The sequence below is a fragment of the Schistosoma haematobium genome, chromosome 3 (assembly GCF_000699445.3).
Source record: "Schistosoma haematobium chromosome 3, whole genome shotgun sequence".
NCBI lineage: Eukaryota > Metazoa > Platyhelminthes > Trematoda > Strigeidida > Schistosomatidae > Schistosoma > Schistosoma haematobium.
In genome coordinates this window covers 43,347,779-43,374,878 of record NC_067198.1, presented here as the reverse complement: position 1 = coordinate 43,374,878, position 27,100 = coordinate 43,347,779, and the positions used below count along the sequence as shown (strand labels likewise).

The following is a 27,100-nucleotide window of genomic DNA, read 5'->3' as shown; positions in this document are numbered from 1 at the left end:
AATATTATATTTCAATAGGAAATTAGTTCTACTTAGATAGTTCTTTGAAATATTTGGATAAACAGTGTATATATTCTACTTAAGAAAAGCATCATATTAGTTTATTACTGTTTTATTCTACATCAATTATGAAGTAAGGAAATATGAAACAACTATATGATACAATGAAGAAACTAGCAGGGAGATATAGTACAACAAACAGACGAGTCAAGAACAAAGAAGGAAAGACAATCACGGAGATTCAAGAACAGAGAAACAGATAGGTAGAGTACATAAGGGAACTTTTGAATAGACCAGCTCCAGTAAATCCACCGGATATCGAAGCAGCGCACACAGACGTTCTTATAGATGTCACTCCATCAACAATAGAAGAAATCAGGATGTCCATCACAAAAATCAAGAGTGGCAAAGCTGTAGGACCTGACAATATACCAGCCAATGCACTGAAGTCAGATATTGAAGTAGCTACAAATATGCTTCACCTTCCATTCAAGAAGATTTGCGAGGAGTAGCAAGTGCCGACGGATTGGAAAGAAGCACTCCTCATCAACATACCAAAGAAAAGACATTTGAGCAAATGTGAGAAGTACAGAGGCATCATACTACTGTCAGTACAAGGAAAAGCTTTCGACAATGTTGTTGAACCGGAGAAAAGACGCAAGGGCCGCATTCCTAAAATTGAAGAACATATGAAACTCAACACAACCGTCACCCAACATGAAAGTCAGAATCTTCAATACAAATGTCAAGACAGTTATACTGTACACAGTTCAAAATTCGAGAACTACTACAACCATCATCAAGAAGGTACAAGTATTTATCAATAGTTGTCTATGCGAGATACTCAACATTCATTGGACGGATACCATCATCAACATCCTTCTATGGGAGAGAACAAACCATGTTCCATCTGAAGAGGAAATTAGAATAAGACATTGGAAGTGGATAGGACATACATTACGGAAATCATTAAAGTGCATCACGAGGCAGTCCCTAACTTGGAATCCTGAATGGTAACGGAAAAGTGGAAGACCGAAGAACACTCTGCGTCGGGAATTGGGAGCAAACATGAAAGGGATCAACAGAGGTTGGAAAGAACTGGAAAGGTTTACGCAGGACAGTGTTGGATGCAGAGTGCTTTTGGGTGGTCTATGTTCCTTGACGAGGGGTAACAGGCGTACTTAACAAAGTAAGTGCCCTTGTATATAAACATCGAAATAAACGGAGTTGGTGAATGACGGAACTGCATAGGTCCAATAAGAGGATAGATTTTTGTACACGTATATCTTTTACACTCGTTGATTTGGATAAACAATTAGAGGGACTAAACGAAGGAAGCGACTAAAAGAGAGCGAATCGTTCTGAAAATCAATTAAACTCGATTCAGCACTCTACATCCAACTCTGTCCTAGGCAAACCTTTCCAGTTCGTTCCAACTGCTGTTGATCCCTTTCATGTTTCCGAATTTGGTTTTCTAATATGTATAAATCCAATAAGTTCAAAATAATGGTTTCACTTTAAAGTAAATGCTGACGATACTCTTCGGAAGAACTGTCAAAGTTTCATAACCAAATCATTCAACCCAGAGAGTATAGTATCTTCAACATTCTCACACTAAGTAAAATGTATTCTCTATTGATTCAAAGAATAATTTTTGTTCTCTTTTCTCACAGCGGTTACTCAAGTAGTGTTTTAGATAAGATATCGTAGAATGTTTTTCCCTTTCTTTATAACAATCAGTTCTATTGTATCTATTTCAAGGTTTATCACAAAAAGTTCGCAAGTGATAAGATTGATTTACAAGATTTCAAATAATCATTGATTGTCATGTTCATATTAAAATCAACTGTTACCATACTCATAGTATTCATTGTATCACACAACAGAGTACAATGTTATCAGAATAGCTAAAATGTAGGAATCGACAAACTACTAGAATAAAAATTTGGGAATCTTAGCAATGTTTAGCCCTTCTATACAGTAAGTTAAACACAAATGTTCCTAAGGAAAGAATATAACATAAAACTTCAAAACAGATAGAAAGAATGACTTACTCCAAGATCAATCACATCTGAAACAAAACATTCATAGAAGAATAAAGTTGAAAATATATTGAATTACTGAGTTTTGTTCTCTGATCTAGATGGTTTGGTAATGAAGCTCTCATTATTCTTATGAACGACATCATCAGCACAAATTTTAGGTAAAAGTGAAGTCCTAGAATTTCCCCCACATATAGCTTACAGCTTGTTTTGTAGACCTCGATGTTGATTGGTTATTATTGACCTGTAATCTGTCATTGTTTACTTCATAATTTTGATTGTATCACCTTTTGATTCAATTCTTGATCCTTTATTTATTCATAATTATTCTGATCAGATGTAGATAGTATTAAATGTACAAATAAATTTTCTATAGATTTAAACAAATTATAATATGAATTCACTTGGTATTGTTTGGCTTGTATCTTCCCATTGAGGTATAAGACTGCAATTGATTAGTCTGTTATTGGCATATGTGCATACTGTGCCTATGCCTCGATAATGCCTTAATTCACAAACTTTTTGTAAGCAATGATGGATAGTGACTAACAGTAGAATTCAAGACGCTCAGGTATATTCAGATGACGAGCCCCAGATAGGACGAAACGCGCGTCAAACTGAATTCCACTGCTAGCCACTATCTATCATTTCTTTCCTAGTTTTTACTTAGACCAATACTAAGTAACTACTTATTTTTCTCTTCTATTAGTTTTGTTTACATATTATCCAAGGTAAAAGAGAAAAACAAAAAACCCAAACACTATGCTTAATTAATAAATTCATTTCCATAAACATGTCATTTAGAGAAAAAAACAAAAGAGGAAACATTAGAAAATTATTTTTCATTTATATTGAAATTAGTTTATCAATAGTTTCAACCTGGTTTCAGACCTTGTTGTTTATTTTTTTCATTTATTTTATAACATTAGAAGTGAAAAATTGTTTTTAATAGGGTGGGGTAAGAAAATTTAGTGAAACTATAATTTCTGGATGACATTTGAGAAACATTGAATTGACCTTGAGAGTGTTCATCTAATAAATAGGACCATATGAAGGTTATGAAATATTGTGGGGGATAACTTACTTACTTACTCACGCCTGTTACTCCTAATGGAGTATAGGCCGCTGACCGGCGTAATGTGTTCTTTGGTCTTCCTATTTTCCTTTATCTTTGAGGATTCCATGTGGGGGTTTGTCTTGTGACGCAGTTGGGTGCTTTCCTCCTCTCCTGGAGCTAGTCGTTGTTGTCCAACTTGCGTCCAACGTGTTTTACTGATCCCAAGCACCTCTAGGTTGTATCTCCTCATTTCTTCAGCAATTTGGAAGACTCTCCCGGTCTCCTACATTGTACGAGTATTCCATGTACCTAAATAAATGATTACTCTGGTTGTCAGAAGGGGCATCGGACTCGTGACTTCCGAAGGAACTTGGCTTTCATCATGAGGCGTCATAGTTCTTCTAAATGAAGACCTTCTGACTCCCAGGGCAGCGTTTAAAAGGTTCGAATAATTTTTTCTAGTTAGCGTTTTCTTAGCGAGTTAGTTTTCTATGGGATGGGGTCGCTGACTCCATGTCCAACCCTCCTCATTTATCGGAGCTTGGGACCGGCAGTAGCCACCGGAGGGACTCCAGGAGAAGTTATTGTGGGGGATTAGAATTATAATTTTTACTTCAATGGTTGAGATCATGAGTTAATTGAAGATAGATCATTATGGAAATCGTAGAAGCATTGGATTGCCGTTTCGTCTTATTGTAGGATTCCCCAGAATAGCGCATTCATGATTCCGCCTTGGGAAATCCCAACCTAAGACCTATAAGTCTCACACGCGAGCACTTAACCACTAGACCGTTGAGCTGGTTGGCATTCAACTGTGTTAATGACTGATGATATCAACCATTGAAGTTACTATAATATCTACAAAAAACCTTCTAATTTGAGTCGATCTAAGTTAGATCACCATTGAAAACCTGGAAACACTGGATGACCATTTTGTAATTTAACCTTTAATAAGAAACCTTGTGTTACGGTAATAATGATAAGATGTTCGAGTAAACTAGGAAAGATGAATATGCGAATAAAAAAATGGGACAGTGGTCAAATGAAAATAAAAAGGGATTAAACAGATGAAGGTTTACAATACGTGGCTTATTTATGAAGTGACCTAATCTTGAACCATTGTAAGCATAGGGATTAATTGTACATTTTTAGGGTAGAGACGTTTGATGTTTAACCTTCAAATATAGTCGTCATCTTACTAATTTACGTAGAATTGTCGGGAAACGAAAGTAAATTAAGAAAGCTTCGTCTATTTAAATACGATTATCATACTTTACTAGTGAGAGATGATGATGCTGTTATAATAGTTGACTTCTTTTTCGATAAACATTCCGATACATACTCACTAAGATGCAAGGATAAGATTCTTTGAATAAGCAATTTAGTATCTTTAATTCGAAGATCTATGATTTATTCATTCCAAAGTGTCGCTATAATGTAAGAGTACACTACTGAAAAATTCCAAACTAGATTGAAAAGGCAACCTAAACCTTCAGGTCTTTAATAATTTTACATTTGAAGTTTTTCTCATCCTAAAACGATATTAGTTGTAGAGTTCATGAAATGTTAGCTACTTTTACAAATAGTATATTTGTAATTAGGAGCTTGTTATTAATTCACAACAACAACTCTACCAAGGACTAAAACTATAGTGTTCCCTTTCAAATAAAAATATAATATCTGCGAATCGCTAAATTGGAATGCAGCGGTTCATAAGTCATCATCATCATCATCATCATCATCATCATCATCATCATCATCATCATCATCATCATCATCATCATCATCATCATCATCATCATCATCATCATCATCATCATCATCATCATCATCATCATCATCATCATCATCATCATCATCATCATCATCATCATCATCATCATCATCATCATCATCATCATCATCATCATCATCATCATCATCATCATCATCATCATCATCATCATCATCATCATCATCATCATCATCATCATCATCATCATCATCATCATCATCATCATCATCATCATCATCATCATCATCATCATCATCATCATCATCATCATCATCATCATCATCATCATCATCATCATCATCATCATCATCATCATCATCATCATCATCATCATCATCATCATCATCATCATCATCATCATCATCATCATCATCATCATCATCATCATCATCATCATCATCATCATCATCATCATCATCATCATCATCATCATCATCATCATCATCATCATCATCATCATCATCATCATCATCATCATCATCATCATCATCATCATCATCATCATCATCATCATCATCATCATCATCATCATCATCATCATCATCATCATCATCATCATCATCATCATCATCATCATCATCATCATCATCATCATCATCATCATCATCATCATCATCATCATCATCATCATCATCATCATCATCATCATCATCATCATCATCATCATCATCATCATCATCATCATCATCATCATCATCATCATCATCATCATCATCATCATCATCATCATCATCATCATCATCATCATCATCATCATCATCATCATCATCATCATCATCATCATCATCATCATCATCATCATCATCATCATCATCATCATCATCATCATCATCATCATCATCATCATCATCATCATCATCATCATCATCATCATCATCATCATCATCATCACATCACACATCATCACACACACACACACACACACACACACACACACACACACACATCACACACACACACACACACACATCATCACATCATCATCATCATCATCATCATCATCATCATCATCATCATCATCATCATCATCATCATCATCATCATCATCATCATCATCATCATCATCATCATCATCATCATCATCATCATCATCATCATCATCATCATCATCATCATCATCATCATCATCATCATCATCATCATCATCATCATCATCATCATCATCATCATCATCATCATCATCATCATCATCATCATCATCATCATCATCATCATCATCATCATCATCATCATCATCATCATCATCATCATCATCATCATCATCATCATCATCATCATCATCATCATCATCATCATCATCATCATCATCATCATCATCATCATCATCATCATCATCATCATCATCATCATCATCATCATCATCATCATCATCATCATCATCATCATCATCATCATCATCATCATCATCATCATCATCATCATCATCATCATCATCATCATCATCATCATCATCATCATCATCATCATCATCATGATCACCATCATCATCATCATCATATTTTGTCGATAAAATTTATCTGAATCGCAACACGGTTGAAATCTATTGGTTACAGACTATTGCTAAAATTTCTGACCATAATCAACTGGACAACAGTTAAAAACTAAACAGTGTTGAAAAAGCGTCCATATTTTAATTTCGGAGTCACATGTAATCTTCATACATAATCTTTATCTTATTCTGTCTAGCAGATATCAGTTTGTAATACAGAACTCGAACTTTTAAACTAAACAAAAAAAGGCTTCACATTGACCCTTAGTAAACTATATTTTCATTATTTAATGAAGCCATTTACTTTGTGTTTGATAATTTGTCAAAAGAACTTAATATCAACTTGCGACATGTTGCATTTCAACGACTATCTATTTTTGTAAAAATACATACCATATGGCTATATAAATCTTGTTAAATTTAGAAAAAAAAGGTACACTTCATATTGGGCTGTTTTATATTTTCATCTTAGACTTATCCCTCCCCATAGTTGTTGTATAGGTAACGTAAACCGTTTTTAAAGACAGGGATATCTCTTGACTCATTCCAGGATGCTATGTATGACATTGATTGTCAACTGTTTAAAAACAACTCAGTTTCAAAACCAGAAGGTTGCTAGCATCGTTAAAATGAATCGAAAGTAAGTCATATTAGTTTAGTGATATACAGCGCTCCAGTAATTAAAGTTCCTTGAGGATTTCTTCTCCGTTAAGTGAATAAATCAACACTAGTGAAGTAGGACAAAACAATTTGAACGATATCGCCAGGGAACAGGTTATTTGAGCTGTTCATCAAAAAATTTCATCGTCCAAGATGTCAGTGGATTCTATTGGTTGGCTTCCAGTCAGTTTCACTGATCGTTTCATGCACAGCGGTCTTGTTGTTGTCAGTGACTTAGATGAGTTAAAAGAGCTCCTAGCAGTTATCGGATTCCATTGTTGCTTCCGACTCGTAAGCATGTTCCAGTCATCAGGTTCTTATGCAAACTTTTACATAATTTCATTACGTATTAATCTATGCTTATCATCAAAAGTGTAACTGACCGAAGTAAACCAACGTGCCCCAACTAGTTGTAACGAGCATGTAGAAATTTAGTGTTTACAAACCAAAGGTTTCACGAAGCTACAAGTGACTATACTTATCTTTTAGATTCTGATTTAATGTTCTCTACTTTTTTATCTCGCAATATCTTGACATTCTTTCACTCACTGATATTATTCATCTTTCGTTTTTCTTTTGCTCATCATTTAAATGAGAAAGGAATTTCCATTTTCAAACAAGACTGTTTATTATTTGAAAACAATGAACAAGATAACATTGTCAGTTTGTTTAGATTATTATTTTTATTTACTAGTTGAATTCATGACTTAATTAAAGCTGGACCACCATGAAAAACTTGGAAGCACTGGACAGCCGTTTCGTGGATTGGTTGAAATTAAACACCATAGGATGGCGGCTCAGTGGTTTAGAGCGAGACTGTAGGTCCTAAATTCGAATCTCTCGAGCAGAATCGTCTATACGCACTGCTGAGGAGTCCCATACCGTGACGAAACGTCTTTCCAGTGATTCAAGATTCTTCATGGTGGTATAAATCTCCACAAAACCCCCTTCTGTTAATAAATCATTATTTTCTGTTATTGTAGTTTACAATGTAGAAATTAAAAAAGTTATAGAGTATAACATTATTTGATTGAAAACAGTATACCTAATATTTACTGAGAATTACTTGAATACCTATAAAATAAATTCCTTATTGTTAATTATTCCTTAAAATATCTTATTCTCATAATTTAAGGGAAGACACAGAGTGTATACACTAATGTCATTGTGTTCGATTCTGAGCCATGTCACACAGAGTCTCAAACCAATGGGTATGGTAGTCACGCGGATCCCAACCAAATAGTCTGCATCTACCAACATGGCTAAGACTAGAAATAAGTGACTTCAAGCGCTGATGCCACGTTTTGGTTTGGTCGCCCCTTACTTTCTTCCATCCGTATCTAACACTAATCAGCATTACACGTCGTGGTAATTGGTGTTCATGCATACGCAACACGTGGCCCAACCATCTCAGTCGATGAAGATTCACAACCTCATCAACTGATTTACCATCATTCCCTAATACCCTGCGTCTAACCTCACTATTAGTTAACCGGTGGTCTCAGCAGATGTCAGCAATATTTCTAAGGCATCTGTGGTCAAATACTAGTAGTTTACGAGTATCTTCTACTCTTAACGGCCACGTTTCGCAGCCGTAAAGTAGAACAGGACGAATTGTCGCGCAGTATACTCGTCTCTTAATTGATAAACGGATATCTCGCCTTCACCATAGGTGACGTAAGTTGGCAAAAGTCGAACGAGCTTTTCGAATCCGTGCTGAGATTTTTTCAGACCAACCCATTGGGGCTGTTACTATCATAATTAGTTTCTATGATAATAACAGTGATTTGTATTTAAAGAAAAGCGAGACTATTCAAAATGGAATATAATGAGTATTTAACTTGAAAAGAAAACTAGCGAACAACAAAACAGTAGTACAATATAAACTTAAAATGACCAACAAAAAAACAAACAAACAAACTCATTAAGTAATTAAACAATGAATTATAAATTTATGTTATTTTTTTTATAGTACTTATTGGCTACTTATATTGTAGCGTGAATCAGTCATCTTGATAACCGTTATTATATAAATCCCAATGGTGTTTTAAATCAGAGGGCAATAAAAAGCAGCAACTATAGTTTATTTGCGAATGGCACGGATAACAAAGCTACAAGCACATTGAACGAATTTGAAGTAGAAGGGCGAATGTGTGTGTGTGTGTGCGAGCAAATACAGAGGCTAAAGAGATATGTGTATAAGCTGTTATGTGGTCAAGCGTACACGTTTATACATAAAAGATGGTGATCATAATAATACAAAGAAACAGACGAACTGTTACTGTTCAAATAACATTGTCTATTAAGTAGGCTAATAAAAGGGCTTAACAAAAATTAACCATAATCGACATTGATTGTACGAGAGTTACTATTATGCAATAGAATGCAATGAAAATAATTACATATATTTTTCACATCATTTTTACATTAAATCTACCTTTGAAGTTTTGCAGCAGTAGGGAAGACGACATTATTTTCCTAGATAAATGTAAATTTAATACAGTTAAATATAGAAAACTTTAAATTTTTTATAAGTAAATGGTTAATTGGTGAGTCTATAAATTATGGACAACCTTTGAGTGACACCAAAGTGACCTTGAAAGTCTTCATCTAGTAACTAGGACCAAATGAGGGTTATAAACCAATGGGAAGAATTACAATTATGATTTACAGTTGATGGTTAAGGTTAGAAATTAAATTTGCGGTTTTCATCACGAACTGACATAAGCCATAATGACAAAACTCTATTTAGCCGAATGTATAAATGAATTTCGCGCCAAAATCCCAAAAACCTATTATCTTACACCTGATTGATTCGTCTATAAATTATAGCCTCGTCTTTATATTTATGAGAAACGATTAAAAATTATTTATATTAGAAATATCTATTATTATACTCTTCAGTTTTATCGGTATCCTTTCTATTAGTAGTGTGGTGCGTGCTACTTATATTGGTATAAGTAGTAAATTATGCGAGTCAGGAATGTAATGTCTGGCGGCAGAAGATGGGGGAAAATCAAGAAAGAAAGAGTGGAAACACAATGTAAATTGTAAGGAAACGCATGAACAATGAAATTTGAGACAATGGATTGATGTTTGCAACAGAAACAGTTTAGGTTGATATGATGCATTAATATTTTGCAAATTAACGATTTACTGTATGGTTTTTTTTATTTTACCATGTAACTCTGTAATTTTGTGTAAAACCATTAAAATATACCATTCAACACTGTTACACGTTAGCAACAAAAAATGAACCAATATTAAACGGTCAATTTAAAATGTGGCTATTAGTTGGATACAGACTGTCTGTTTCGTCCTGATTGATGCTCGTCAGTTGCATTTAGCTGCATTTAAGCATTTATGGTTGCACTAAGATGCGAATTCACTATCAATCAATTAAAAAGCAAATATGTTACTTATCAATCTACTTAATTTAAATTCCTATTAACTTGTTCAATAGATATGAGCATACAAACACATATAAATGCGTTCATCAGTCAGTCATAGGTACAGCCAACTGATAAGTTCCAAATAGGGAGAAACTAACATTTTGCATTCTGTTGTTAATTACAATTCAAATTATAATAAAACGTGTAAATAAATAACATTTTGAGATGTTGAAGATTTGTAGCTCAAGTAGATGATTTTGTTAGAATTTCGTTCTCTGTGCTGGATGGTTTGGTCGTGGAGCTTTCATTGTTCTTCTGAACGACATTATCCGAACAAACTTCTAGCTGAATAAATAACACTATCAAGACACAATCTATACATGTCAAAATATATGGGTGAATGGTAGTTTTGAAAATTTTCGAATCTCTTACAAACTAAAGAGATTCACCCCATAAATATATGCTAAAACGTTGAGTAATTATATCTAAATTGAAATTTTACATTTTCTCTCTTAAGTATACCCTAAATATATTGAACTGGATAAAAATGAACATTTATATCATTTTAGATAAGCGAACGAAGGGGTAAGTTCTCATAGACAGATCAATTCTATTATTACGAAAAACACATGGAACAAATACAGTATGCTTGTTTATTGAAAACTAAAATGAATAACACTTCATACTTGGTTGAAAACAAGTTTGACAGGAATAATCTAATTGATTTTGTTACCTTACATGTTGCTATATTTATATAACGAAGAGGTTTTGTGGAGATTGTAGTAACTTAATTGTTCAATTCGTGAGTCGATTAAAGCAAAACCGCTATTGAAAACCTGAAAGCACTGAACGGCCGTTTTGTCCTAGTTTAGGACTCTTAGATAGTGCTTATTCACAATCACACACGCAGGATTCGAACCCAGGGCCTCTGGTCTCGCGCGCGAATGCTTAACCTCTCCCTATACTATACGCATATTCATATCGCAGAGGCTGTGGTTGGTGTTCCAGATTTAACAAGCGGGACTAGGCAGGAAGTAGAACCGATAAGGACTCTAGACTGTTCGTACTTGTTTTATGCGTCATTGATCCGGTCGATTAATCACTGTTCTCTAATTGGCGGTATCATTACGTTACACAATAATAAGACACAGGGCACAAATTATAAATTGTAGCTTGTTTTCTGTTTAGTTAGTGGTTGTTTTATTACTGAGCCACTTTTGATGTAATCAGAACCAAATGTGGGACATCTAAATTACAAGGTTGTCAAGATACTTTTAATAAACTGAATCAAAATACAATGATTCACATAGTAAATTCTAATCTGTTCATGATTCCACCCTCAAGAGTCATTCATTGTTATTGGTGGTATTTCTTTCAATCCATGTATTATTCATCATATGTAGTCATTGAGTCTTCTTAAACTTTTAGAAATAACTTGACAAATTCAATTACTAGTGTGTAAGTGCATTATAAAACTATCATGACTTTAAGTCTTTAGGTTAGATTCCTAGTGAATGTCAAGTCTGGCATGAAATAGTTATCAAATACTACCTAGTTCTTAGTGGTTTATCATCTGATATCCATTAATTATGAAACATTCACCACAAAAAATGAACAATATTAACCAATTCAAGACAACTAGTTCTTTTACTAAATATCGCTAATATAACAACATCGAATCAGCACCCACAGACCTCTCAATAAATGTTGGTTCACCAACAATTGAAGGGAACTACATGACAATCAGACAAATCAGGAGTGACAAATCAGCAGGACCAGACAACATTCCAGCAGAAGCACTCAAAGTAAATTTAGCAGTAACTGCAAAAATCATCCATTGGGAGAGACAGGCTTAAGTGGATAAGTAAGTAAGTAAGTAAGTAAGTAAGTAAGTAAGTAAGTAAGTAAGTAAGTAAGTGAGTAAGTAAGTAAGTAAGTGAGTAAGTAAGTAAGTAAGTAAGTAAGTAAGTAAGTAAGTAAGGAAGGAAGGAAGGAAGGATGGATGGATGGATGGATAGATGGAAGGAATGAAGGAGAAAAGTAACATAGCAAACAAACAGATAACATTATCGGTAAAAAAAACTAGTGAAAGTCAGATGGATACAACCGAAAATGGCGAAAAAGAAAAGATGACATACAAACTAATAATTGGAAATAGTTAAGAGACAAAAAGGACGATAGAATACAATAGTATTATATCATATGATTACATAGAATTAAATGGATTAAAGATTATCATGGTTAATTTAAGGTTAGAATAAACTGGGTTTTATATCATAGAAAAAGGCTTTAATTTTCTAATGGCCAATTTCCCCAGCAACAACAACAACAACATCATAAAAGCAAAAATAAAAATAAAAAATACTGTCTCCATATGATCCAATCAGAATCATTATAAATCCTCTTTACTCAGTTTGATTATTTTGTTGACAACATATATATTAGGTAACAGGATCTATTCAATATATAAAATCTTCAAAGACAGTATCATGTTGTAATGTATAGCAATCAATAAAAATTGTCAAATATACCTTAATTATGGATTGAATTACAATGTTGACATGGAATTGAAATGTGGAGACCATTAGATATGAAGGTAGAAATGAGAACTTAATAGAGTGTATATACATTCATTGTATACTCCGTAAATAAGATAACAAAATTTCAAAAACAAAAACTGAATCATCACTATAGGGTTCCAGAGATTATTAAGTGTTTGATTGAGATCATGAACCGATTGATGTTAGACTACCATCGAAAACCTGAAAGCATTAGAAGGCCGTTTCGTCCTATTATGTCCTAGTATGGGACTCCTCAGAAGTGCACATCCACGATCCCGCTCGCGTGATTCGAACACAGCGCCTTCTGTCTCGCGCGCGAAAGCTTAACCTACTAAATCACTGAGCTGGTTGGCATCAAACTTTGTTAATATCTAACCTCAACCAATCCACAAAACTGCACGACCAACTTCTATTGTACTGAAGTAGATGCCTGTTTCTATCCGAAACGGATTAGCTTCACTGGTAACGGCTTCTCAGTAGAACTCCAAGAATTCCCTCACAAAGCTAGTCACTAGTGAGCACATGGTAATTATCAGTATAGGGTTGTGAAGATTACTAAGTTGTTGATTGAGATCATGAACCTATCGTTCTCTCACACAAACCTCTAACCTCTAAACCACTGAGACGATATCCAACAGTCTTAATGTCCCATGAATTCAACTATAAAATTTCTAAAATCTTCAAAAGACCCCTACTGATATTAAAGATGATTAGTTAAAGTTCAAGATTTTATGCAAGTTATTGTAAATCACTTTTTTATTTAGATAAAATCTAAGTGATAAATGTTCGCTTTACTATGAAAGCTGGGAAGTCAGGATATTTTCGGAAACCGTAGATTCTTCCTGGGAACATTTAATTTTTAAGATGAATTAGCTTCTGATAACTTCTTATCAGTATAGATATATATACATAGGTGTATTCATTTATAATAATCAAGTGTTCACTCGTATGCTATATGCTCGAAGAGATTACGAGACCACCCAAAACGGAGAAGGGAACGAAGGATCAGCGACACAATGACAAGAAAGCTAAACTAGTCAAATGAGTCCCAGCCTTATTAACTAGAGAGAGAAGTCAAGGTTCAGGTAAATGGAAGTGTATTTCAGAGGTAGCGGAAAGCACAAACGAAACAACTCAAGCGTATATATACAGCATAAAATTGTCCTTGAGAAACTTCACAAAAAATTGCATATTAAAAGGTAAAACGAAGCAATAACTTTTAGGGTCTTTTCAAGTTGGAAGTACAATCTGAAAGTAAAAATAGGCCCGAGGAAAAGAAATTCAAATTTCTAAAATAGAATTACAAAAACAAGACACTTACCAAGTGAGTTCCAAAGATCTAACATCCCCAATAGTATGATATTCATTAAGTACACAACTTTATCATATAAGTAGTTTATGACTCATTATTACATTATGTTTTTGAGACCAACGAAAATGAAATTGACATTTTCGAACTGTTTTAATATTTAGGATAATTATGACATAGACTCTGTTTCTGCCTTTTGGTCAATGGTGAATAGGACTGAAATCGCCAAAATTTAATAATCCGATAAATTATTGATAATGATTGACTTATATTAGCTCTATGACTAGTGTGTTTGTAAAGCTGAAGGTTTCATATGAAACTGGAGGTTCGCCATTCAAATTATGGATGGTTCGGCATAAAATTAGTTTGTCGGTTGACCGATTTCATTCATACTGGTGGTTGCTATTCATTGATCTCAATAACCATTAACATTGGGACATTGTAAGGCATGTCGCCATTGTTAACATTAATGAGTTTGACTGTCGGGTAAATGGAATAGGTCAACTTTGGCCTGTTCGTGCTGTGCTTAATTGATTCAAGCGACCATTGATCGGAATAACTATACATATGACGTGAATGTGCATATGAATGGTGAGAATGTTCTACCAGGGTGCTTGCTACCTGTGTGGTTGCGATACAGGATTGAGTCTTACTATTCAGATTGTAGCATTAGAGCCTATACGGTGTCTGATTCTCATGTGAAGCGGCATTCAGCTGTACTGCTCGGGTTATAAAATTTAAGCTTGGGCGTTGCCTGGCTCTCCTGTTAAACGGGATCGAGCTGTACTGTTTGGGTTGTCACGTGAAAGTTTGGATGGTGTCAGGTTTTCCTGAAAACCAATTTAAAATTACCCTGACCCACAAGGATATATTATATAACTATGACAAGTGTGAGTTAAATGAGATAGCACTGAGTTCTTTACTGACTTGATTAAACTTTCATTTAGCCACTCTGAGAGGCATTCATGAGCACAATAATGTAAATTCCCAGAAATATAAGTAATATAACTTGCTCCACAATCTCAATCGAACTTATAAATACAAGACGGGGTGGTTACACCAGGCAATTCATCTTTTAAACTCGGTGTCCTAGTTGGATGCGTAGAATAAAGTGCAAACAACACTTGAAATATATTAACAGTTAATCCTTGTAGTAAAATTTAGATAGATTTATAAAATTCATTCAACTAACACACAACTAATTATTCACGACTTTAAATATTCTCAACAGTGCGTATTCACCATCCCGATTCAATCAATTCAGAAAGTTAAAGATTAACATCGTTGGATATCGGCTGAGTGGTCAACAAGTTAAGCGTTCGACTGTAAGATCAAGAAACCTGGGTTCGATTTCTGCGTGCGAGATCGTGAAGGCCCATTGCTGATTAATTCCATACTAAGACGAAATGACCATCCAATGATTCCAGGTTTTCCTTGGTGGTCTAGATTCGATCAACTCATGAACTTCATCATTAAATCTCCACAAAACCCCCTTTTTGTTAAAATATCCTATTTATATTTTCTTCATCTTCTCCAATAAATTATAAATCAAAAGGTTAAACAAAAAAGGGACATAAAAATGAAGCATCAGTTTCCTCTAGTTTTTTCCCCTATTCTTCCATTTTAAGATCTTATATCTGGCATAAATTCTATTTTACATTCTCTATTCATTTGTTGAATAATATTTGTTTAGTAATTTAATAATTGAATTCATAAACCAATTAAAACTAGACAATCATGAACAATCTTGAATCACTGAACGACCATTACATCTTAGTATAGAACTCGTCATTAGTGAACGTCCACAATTTGAATCCAAAACCTATCAGTTTTGCACGCGAACACTTAACCATTAGACTACCAATCTGAAAAGAGCAAGAACAAAGATTCTAGCAGAATAGCATGAATTCATTTGATTTCGTCTGAGTCTCGTCAGCTACTTACAATCTATGATATTTAAAAATCATAATTACATAATGGGTTTAAATTGCTAACTGAATATTGTAAATATATACCTTATGTGAAAGAATATTCTACAACATTAATTATGACAACAGTTCAAAAGTGGGTTAGAAACAATTGATTACATAATAAATAAACATTGATAGGAATATAGTGAGTAGAGTTCAGCTGAAAGATTATTCATTTGAAAGATAGTTGAATAAAATCAATGATGTAATAAATGCAAAAGAAAAAATTTTTTTAAGGTTCAGTGAAGGAATATTCGTCACCAGGGCAAGGAAAGATTAACCACTATCTCCTTTTGAATACATAGGTCAGGTTTTTGACGCCTGATGGCAATAGCTTCAGCAAACTTCAGAAGACTGGAGTTTGGCTGCTTACTAATCACCCTAACGGATTGTAAGTTATCTACCTGATGTCCTGTATCAAGCAGATGTTTGGTGATTGCACTATTCAGAGTTTTTCTTTCCCTTGTTCTAAAACTTTTTGGAACATGTTCAAAAAATTTACCAATCTAGTCGGTATATTCAACAATGTTAATGTTGAACTTTAAACAATTCACAAATTGATCGTGGAAATAAAAACAAACCGGTTGGGAGTAGAAGATTGGTTTGTTTTTATTTCCACGATCATTCCGATCACATTTCATCTCTGTTGCAACATTTTATTTTATCATACTGAGCCATCCTTACCCAATTCACAAATTATCTTCATCATTCATCATTCTTTTGAGTAAATTCCTATCTTATAACAGGCTTAAAATAATTTCCTTCTAAATAATAATAATAATAATAATAATAATAATAATAATAACATTTCAATGATGTTTAAACCAATCAAATTACAGGAATATTTCAACCAATAAAAAATGAGTATTTCAGTTTTTTTCTTTTTTTCGTTAACTTTAAATATATATGCAAATTATTAGAAAACTTGCATAGTAACTAATTATTTGTTTTTCTTTTAGTTTTTTTTCCTTGTGGATAATTCTCTTTTCATTTCAAGAAAAAAATTTAAAAAAATAAACAAACAAATAAATCAATACAAATCAATAAATATCTATATATACTACTTATTTAAGTAATGTGTGATACATCCATTGAATGTTATACAGGATTATATAAATATCTTAATGATTCAACTCAATTAAATAGTACAATACGTGAAGAATTATTACGTATTTATTGGGAAGAATTAAATGAATTAAAAATACAATCAGAAATACCAATTCAATTATTAATTATTATTATTATTATCTTTTTAATTATGATATTATTTGGTATATTTGGTAGTAGTTTAGTTATATTTATTATATTAAATAATCGTTCAATGCGTACACGTGGTAATTTATTTATATTAAATTTAGCTATATCTGATTTAACATTATGTTTAATAACACAACCATTTAATTTATTACGTTTATTAACTAATAATTATAATTGGATATTAGGACAATTTATGTGTAAATTTTCTGCTATGTTTCAAGGGACTAATATATTTGTATCAACATTTAGTATAACAGCTATTGCAATTGATAGATTTCAAGTAAGTTGTTGTTGTTTTTCTTTATATATATATATGTATGTATCTATGGGGTTTTCTTTTCTTAGAAACATTGAAATGTATGTCATAGAAACTAAATAATTCATTTGTTTTTTGTTTTTGTTTTTTTTGTATTGATTGTTTGAATCTTTCTATTGATTTGGTGTTGTTTGGATTGTATCTTCCCATTTAGGTTTAAGACTGCAATTGATCAGTCTGTTATTGGTATATGTTGGTGAATGGTACTAGATTCTAGTCCCAGAGTGAACATCAACTCTTTGAGATGCAGGTACATCCAGATGACGAGTCGCAAATAGGAAGAAACGCGCGTCCTGAATTCCACTGCTAGCCACCATCCATCATTGCTTTTTATTGGTGTTTAATATTGAAATGGATCAGTCACTTATTGGTATAGATGCATACTGTGCATATTGTCTCGATATAGCCATATACATAGTAAATACATATCCCAATAAGAGATTGATCAATTGGATTGTTAAACATCAATGAGAAGATTCAAGTAAAGAATACAAAAGTGAATTTGTATAACATTAATTCAAGACAATAATACAAAATACCAAAAGTAATAATTTACCTTTGAATGATATGACGAACATTTAGTGTTATGTAATGAAGCTAGTTAAGTAGCTAGAAAGTGGCTTTTTAGTCCTATTCCGAGAAGGATAAATAATTCTCCCTTAAAGTCTTTCTAGGGTGATTTTGGACAATGGTCTTCTCTTCTGCTCGACTAGTTTCATTACGTAACAACGAATGTCTTTTTTTTATCAAAATAAATGTGGATATGAAATAGTAATGAATCGAGATTTAAATATAAATTTAGCCGCAAAATCGTGTTTTAGATTTAATTAACATATTGCAAATAAGAAGAATGTATATTTAGTTGGTCCTAATAAAGGAATATGAAATGAGCAGTGTTATATACCGATGAGAATAATGAATGGTAACTGTTGGCATCTATTTAGGGACAAATACTATACGTATATTTTTATCGTATAATTGTTAAATAACTAAACTATTCATATTCGTGTTATTCTTATCATAAGCTTTATTTTGACCCATGAACTATTATTATGCGATGTATCATTCTTGAGTTATACCCTGTCTATCAATTATTATCCTACACACTCACAACCACATTTGGCTAAATCAAGTACAAATGTTTTTCCTATTTTATTGGTACGATGTGCTTTGTCTGGTTGGTATATAAATCCAGTATGTTTGAAATAAATGATTCATATCGCAGAGGCTGAGAATGGTGTTGTGGACTTAACAGGCATGGCTAGGATGGGAGAAATACCGACAACGATTCTACACTACTTATATAGGTTCATGCATCATTAGTCCAGTTGATAATTCACTGTTCTCTAATTAGCTGTATCATTACGTTATACATTAATAGGACACAAGGCCCACAAATTCTAACAAGCAATTCCTTCAATTCATGCTTGATTGCAGTATTCATAATATTAACCACTTAGATAGTAATACAAAATGCCATCAACTTGTTCAATGAACAATAATATAATTAATAATTGTATATTCTTATCTAGAGTATTGAATACTATCACTTACAATCAATTAACACTTTCCATTACAGAAGTGATTATTCTTCTTTTATTCTACCGGTAATTAATGAATCAACGAAATACTTGTCTCCTAAACGATTGTAAACATATTTTGTTAACTAACTTTTAGCCGCTATTCATTTTCGCTTTGAATGCTCGTGAATTAATGCTATATCAGGGCAATAGGCACAGTATACACGAACGCCAATAACAGACTGATCACTTGTATTGCTAAATATCAATAGGAAGTTTCAAGTAAAACAATATGAAGTTAATTTAAAATTCATCTCATTGAACAAGTAAATGACTATCAGGACTCAGTAGCTAAGTGGATAATGTGATGACGTTTGAAGTGAACGATACTAAGTTAAAGTTCCAAAGTCAACATCAACTGTGAGGTGCAGGTACATCCCAAATAGGACGAACCGCTCATTCTGGATTCCACTGATAGCCATTATCCATCTTTGCGTATAAACAATTCATTTTTTGTATTGATTGTATGAATCTTCATATTGATGTTTAAGACTGCAATCGAATAATCTTTCTTTTTTATTAATATATGGGTATCTTGTGAAGATTGTCTCGATATTGTTTTAAATCTTAAGCAATGTGAGCAGAGATAGTTGATGGGAAATAGTAGAATCCAGGAGGCGTATTTCGTGTCATTTTCGACTTGTTATCTAGATTTAGTTATATCTCAGAGTTAACTTTCACTATGGGACTCGAACAGAATGATTATTGTTTGAATTGTTTATACCCGTTTGTAGATAATGCTGAAATACAACAAAAAGAAATAAATAATATACAAACTACAAATCGTCCCCTTATGAATGCAAGCAATACGTGTTTGACAATCATTTTAGAATAAAACGAATCTATCTTATTTCATTGTATTGTATTCCGATACCTGAATCATTTATGTTATTATCGATAACTTATATTTCTCTTCCCAAATCATGTACAACTTCAACAGATGAACGGTTGAAAACTCCAAGTTGCAAGTTAGAAAACAGTAGACTCGTGAAAAGGTCTCATATTACAAACAGTGTCAAATGTAGTACAAAACATTTAGGTTTTTATGGTTTATTATTAAAAAACAAAATAATCAATACAGTCATCCAATCTGCATGCAATGATATTTACTATTTATCCAATCAGGAATCTAAACATCAAGATTTTAGATTATTCTTCCAAAAAAGTGATTGGATGGAATATCTTTGTCTCTTCCTGAGTTTCTTAAACCTTCCTTGAATTCATCAAAGGCAATTCCTACAACTTTAAACTAGAAGAATATTTCAGAATTTAAAGTGATCAATAAATAACAATACACTATTTAAGTAGTAATGATGTTTACAATTAAAATTTTAGCAAACATCTTATATCAGAAGGGGATTTGTGGACATTATAGTAGTTTCAATGGTCGAAATCATGAGTCAATTGAAGTTAGACCACAATGGAAAAGCTAGAAGCTATTGTGAGACTCCTCAGCAGTGCTCATCCACCATCCCGCCACCCCCCCGCGAGATTCGAACCCAGGACCTATCACTCTCGCGCCAGGCACTTAACCAACTAGACTACTGAGTTGGTCGGCATCCAACGGTGCTAATGTTTAGCTTCAACTAATCCATAAAATTGAGCCACTGTTCACTATTTTCTTCAATGAGTTACTACCTCACAATTGACCTGGTTGAACTCCACTGGTCACTACTTCTTACTAGAATTCCAGGACATATTTCTTAAAGCCAGTCACTAGTGAGCATATGTTGATTAGTATCAGGAGGGTCCCGGGTTCGAATCTTGTGAGGCGGGGCTGTGGATGCGCCCTGCTGAGGAGTCCCATACTAGGACGAAACGGATGTCCAGTGCTTCCAGGTTTTCCATGGTGGTCTAGCTTCAATTTTCTCATGATCTCAACTGTTGAAATATCTTATAGTTGAAATAATGATCATTAAGATATCTGTTATTTAATAATTAATTACATTATGTTCTTCATGATTGAAATAAAATCAATTACAGTTTTGCCGAAAATAACTCCGCTACAATGACTGCTCGTCTATAATTTATGAAAACTCTGTCTTCTAATCTAGTTGTTATTCTTTGATAGGAAAAAAATCCAATTTTTCTTTCAAATTGAATTATTCGTTTATGTCTGTAGAAGAGCAGAGCATAATTTAATGATGGGGAAATTTTGTACTTCTAGTGAATGATTTTGATGAAGTATTATTCACTAAGCTGGATGATTTGGTCGTGGAGCTTTCATCGTTCTTATGAACAACATCATCAGCATAAACTTCAGGTGGAAATGAAGTGTTCGACTTTCTTCACATGTGGTTCAAAGCTTGTCCTGTAAATCTCGATGTTGATCGGTTCTTGTTGACCTTAAACCTGTTATTGTTTACTTCTTTGTTTTGGTTGTATCTCCCAATGACAGATTATAGGTCAACAATAACCACTCAAGATCGATGTCTACAAGACAACACTTCATTTCTACCTGAAGTTTATGTTGATGATGTCGTTCAGAAGAACGATGAAAGCTCCACGACTAAATTATCCAGCTCAGAGAGCAAAACTCCATCAAAAGTTCAACTTAATAGAATAACGTTAGTTTATTATCCTAATAACACTGTGGTTTGTGCTTCTATTAGGTTATAAATTTCCATCAAAAATAACGAAATACTTATACAAGTTTAAACTATTGACAATTCACTTTAGAAATCCAAGTCATACATTACATTACTTGACTTTGAATAGTTGACAAATAATCTATGATGGTTAAATGTGTTCATATTGAATTTTTACCCTAAAATTAGGTGATATTATGGGTCACATGTTTCGTATTATTTACAGTCATATTTATTCTGCTTAGCACTTTTTTTCTACCAAGATGATTTGTTGCGGGATGAAGATGCTGACCCCATGTCTAACCCTCCCCCTTTTACAAGGTCTTGGAATCCACGATTAACTCTAGAAATGTTACAAGAAGAGTTATTTACGATCCTAAACTGTCGAAATTTACGAAATTATAGATGATTATTCATAAAATTTTGATTGTCTGAAAAATATTGGTTTGTCTGTAATAGGACAGGATGAATAGGCAAATTTGCATCTTTTTACTTATCATGATGCATGTTCAACATTGCTTCCATTTTAATGTTATATGGCAATTACTCAGTATAGTAGTTGTTTTGTCTCCCCCTATAGTATTTTATTACATATAACACATGATATTCTTGTATTCAATTAACATAGACTATGCTCAACATGATATGTAGTATGTGATTTGTTATAACTCTGGGTATATTTCACCTATATGATTTGATCCTGATCAATAATTAAATGAGTTTATAATCAATATATAACTGAGTGTATTTTCGACTAAGGTCGTCATCGTCGTCGTGTTTAGGGTTTAATAAATCTCTTACTTGTATCAGTCTTATTGTCCTTACTTTGCAGCATTTGAATTATATTGATGTTCATTTGGTAGTAAAATTTTCTTGTAAAATTAAGTAAGTAATAAAACTTGTACGTTGAGCTACTGACAGATTCCCTTCACATGTTCTTCAAATCTGTGATTAGGCGGAAAAACATGAAGTGAATACCTGTAAAGGATTTTAGAATATTCTACAAAGAAAGCTATACTTATTTCCTTCTAATAAAGTTATATCAGCCTACGTTACCTATGTATTAAGTAGAGTGTGGTACATCTCTCTTTTGTTTGCTGTATATGCTGCGTTTATTCCACAACTTGTGCAGTCACTGTTGTTTACTCTATGATATTTTATTTAAAAAGTTGAGATCACGAGTTAATTGAAGATAAACTACCATAGAAAACATGGAAGCACTGGACGGTCATTTCGTCCTGTTGTAGGACTCCTCAGTAGTCAGCATCCACGACGCCGCCTCGCGTGATTCGAACTCAGGACCTATCAGTCTCGCACGCGAACGCTTAACCTCTAGATCAACATTATATCCACAAAATCCCATTCTGATACTAAAAACAATTTGTTCGTGAAACATCTGACGATATAATTTTTCCTGTTCTAGAAAAGAAAAAGGATAATAAAACCGTTCACTTTGTTCAATCATTTCCGTTCCAATCTATCTTATGCTAAATTGTTCATTTTATTTTAATCTTATATACAAATTAGTTACAGAGTATAAATTCAAATTTTCGCAGAATTTTTCTTGTCATTTATTGGATTCACTGGACAGCCGTTTCGTCCTATTGTGGGACTCCCCAACAGTGCGCATCCACGACACCGCCTCGCGGGATTTGGACCCAGGACAGATCAGTCTCGCGCGCGAGCGCTTAACCACTAGACCACTGAGCCGACATCCAATTTAAAGCATCTCTTTGAAACGTATAGTCATACAAAACTTACATTTTTAAAGCAAGTATTGTTTAAATTAGGGAATTTACAGATAAAGAATTTAGATAAGAAGATATCATGCATAAAATTAGATTGTAAGTTAATGGTCGTAGAACGAAGGTTTTGAGTTTGATTCCAGCGTGTTTCAATATGGATATATACTGCTGAGAATTCATATACTACGATAAAACGGCTATACTGTACTTCTAAGAATTCAATGAAATGAAAACTAAATATCAACTAGCAATATTAAAAACATTGTTAAATTATGTAATAACAATAAACTACTCAAAAATGCCATTTATTGAAACTGTTTGCAAAGAGTCTAATGTCAGTTACTATGTTAAACCCAAATACCTTATTCTAGCTTCTAGATAGACAAATTTATTCATTTTGAGTCAACTCTGAAATGCAGGTACATCCAGATGACGAGTCCCAAATAGGACGAAACACGCATCAAACTGGATTCCATTGCTAGTCATTATCCATTTTTGCATATAATTAATATACCCTAATTCTAGTTTTTAGTAATAAGAGAAACAATCATTTAATAATTCCACTTAGATACTATTTGAATAATAATGAAATATAAAACTGGCCCAATTTTTTTCTATACCCCCTTAGTTTTTCAACATAAATTTTGTCATTTTTAAGTCAATTGTACACAGCTGAAACATGATGAGTTGAAAAACACACACACACACAAAAAGAGAAAGAATGAGCTTTTGGACGACAATCAATATATCTGTACTAATTCAAAGTATAAAAAGATACGTTTAGTATAAGTGCTAATGATCCAATATCCTGAAAGCGTTAAATATTGATCGTTTCCAAGACTCGAATGAAAAAGAAAAAGCGGAATATATGAATACGGCTATAGTTGAAACTTAGATTGTTTCCAGAAAAGAAAATAGTTGTATATAGTGGGGAAGATTTGTAGCTCATTTGAATGATTTTAATGGAGCTGTACAATCAAACCATCCAGCTTGGGGAAGAAAACTCCATCAAAAATAGTTGTATAATCATACATGACTTACAGATTCTAGAAGGTTCATACTTTAAAAGAAAACTATTTAACTAACTTATTGTTAAACTTGTGTCAATAAATAGTTTTATTAAATTCACTTCATTTGAACGTTGTACAAGAAACTGAAAATACACAACTTTAAGTCTGCTAAAACAAAATCATACAAATGACTCACTGGCTGTTAATGGTTTAAGTTACAATGTCTAAAAATTAGTTTTCATAGGTTTAATTCATGATTCAGTATAAGCTAGATCACGTGGAAGCACCGAATGATCGTTTTGTCCTGGTATGGGACTCCTAGGTAATGCGCATCCACGATCTCACCTCTTGAGATTTAAACCCAGAACCTATCAGACTCGTGCGACAACGCTTAACCACTAGACCACTGAGTTGATCGGCATCCAACGGAGTTAATGTCTAACTTCAACTAATTCACAAAATTGAGCCACTGTTCACTATTGTCTTCAGTGAGTTACTATCTCACAACAGAGCCGGTTGAACTCCACTGATCACTGCTTCTCATTAGAACTCCAGAAAATATCTCTCAAAGCCAGTCCCTAGTGAGAATATGATGATTATAATCAGAGAAGGGTGTTTGTCGATATTATAGTCATTTCAATAGTTGAATTCATGTTCTGGGTATTAATGAAAGACAAAAATACCCTTTAAAACGATGAGAGAATATTTTATAAATAGCTAAGTGCTTATTATTGTTATTCGGAATCAAGTTTTCAGTTACATTATTCGAATAAATGTCCTTTAGATCCAGGAATAAACAAAAAAATAATGACCAAACATTTCTAAACCATATTCAACTAGACAGCCATTTTATATTCAACTATTATCTATCATATTGAATAATATTAGATTATAGAGATAGTTTATATATTACTACATGTTGTATTCAGTGATTTTAGATTAGTTTATAAGTCTATAAATTCAACTTAGTGCATTTCTTATCAAATGCTGTTTACCATCTGTTATTAGATTGAAATTGTCTGACATTTAATTCATTGTTGATTGAAGTTCTTTCTTTTATTTACATTTTGATATTTCATATACTTATCAGTAGTATACAATGTGTAATTCTCAAGTTAATACCCTTGATACAACAATTATTCTCAGTTCAATATCTATTTTGATTGAGAAAACAAACCATAAAACATTTAAACCATCATACATTGGCTTATAATAGAAGATATACATTAGTTTCTGAATGAGATCATGAATCGATTGATGTTAGACCATCACTGGAAACCTGAAAGTACTGGACAACAGTTTCGTCCAATGATGAGACTCTTCAACAGTGCACATACACAATCACGCTCACACAATTTCAACTTTAAACATTCAGTCTTCTGGTCTAACATCAATCTATTCTTGTTCATTTACAAAACCATTTGAATAACAATGTTTCTCTTCACATTTACTGATATATACTATGGTAACTATAAACAACTTGAATGAATTCAATAGACAAATGAGAAATTAACTTGATCTTCATTTCAATCAAATGATATTGTTACAATAGTTCAATATAATCATAGTAGAGATGATTCAGAAGATGTAAGAGAAGTGAAGATTATACACTGAATTGTAACAATTAAATATTCTGTTCAAGTAAGGAGAAAAAACAGAAGAATTACGTGATATTAACCATGGTGAATAGATTTTTTAATCAACTTTGTTAGGTCATAAATAAATAAACAATGTTATAGTGTGTTACGAAATAAGGGAATAGTGTTATATCCCGATGAGAATAATGAATGGTAACTGTTGGCATTTATTTACGCGCTAATACTATACATATATTCGTATTCTATAACTATTGAGTAACTATATCATATATATCTATATTCCAATTATTTTAAGCTTTATTTTGACTTATAGACTATTATTATACGAGTAACCATTCTTAAGTTTCGCCCGGTGTATTGATTACATTCCCCCCATATTCACAGCCACGTTTGGCTACAAATGCACAAATGTCATTTTCTATGTTGTGGTGCGATATTTTCTGTTTGGTTTGTATATAAACCCAATATGTTTGAAATACATAGTTCATATCACAGAGGCTGAGATTGGTTTTCTGGACTCAACGGGTAGGGTTAGGTGGGAAGCAGGAACGATAAAGACTCTAGACTGCTTGTACGGGTTTTATGTATCTTTGGTGTAGTCGATAAGTCATTGTTCTTTAATTGGCGATATGATTACGTTATATATTGATAGGGTCAAAAGGGTCACAAGTTATAACAAATAGAAAATGTGATCCCCATTTCTTTATTAAGAGAATTAAAATATAAACGATGTGGTGATACTATGGGCTCAC

General features: G+C 33.1%; 1 protein-coding gene across 1 annotated transcript; it reads left to right on the top strand.

Moving 5' to 3' along the window:
* Positions 1–11,358: 11,358 nt before the first annotated feature.
* Positions 11,359–26,807, top strand: MS3_00005833 (uncharacterized protein; the record flags this gene model as incomplete). Its single annotated transcript, XM_035729483.1, has 5 exons — positions 11,359–11,533; positions 17,328–17,791; positions 18,630–18,679; positions 18,853–19,021; positions 26,733–26,807. The coding sequence occupies 5 exons, from the start codon at positions 11,359–11,361 to the stop codon at positions 26,805–26,807; spliced, it is 933 nt and encodes a 310-aa protein (XP_035586584.1).
* Between the last annotated feature and the right edge of the window lie 293 nt (positions 26,808–27,100).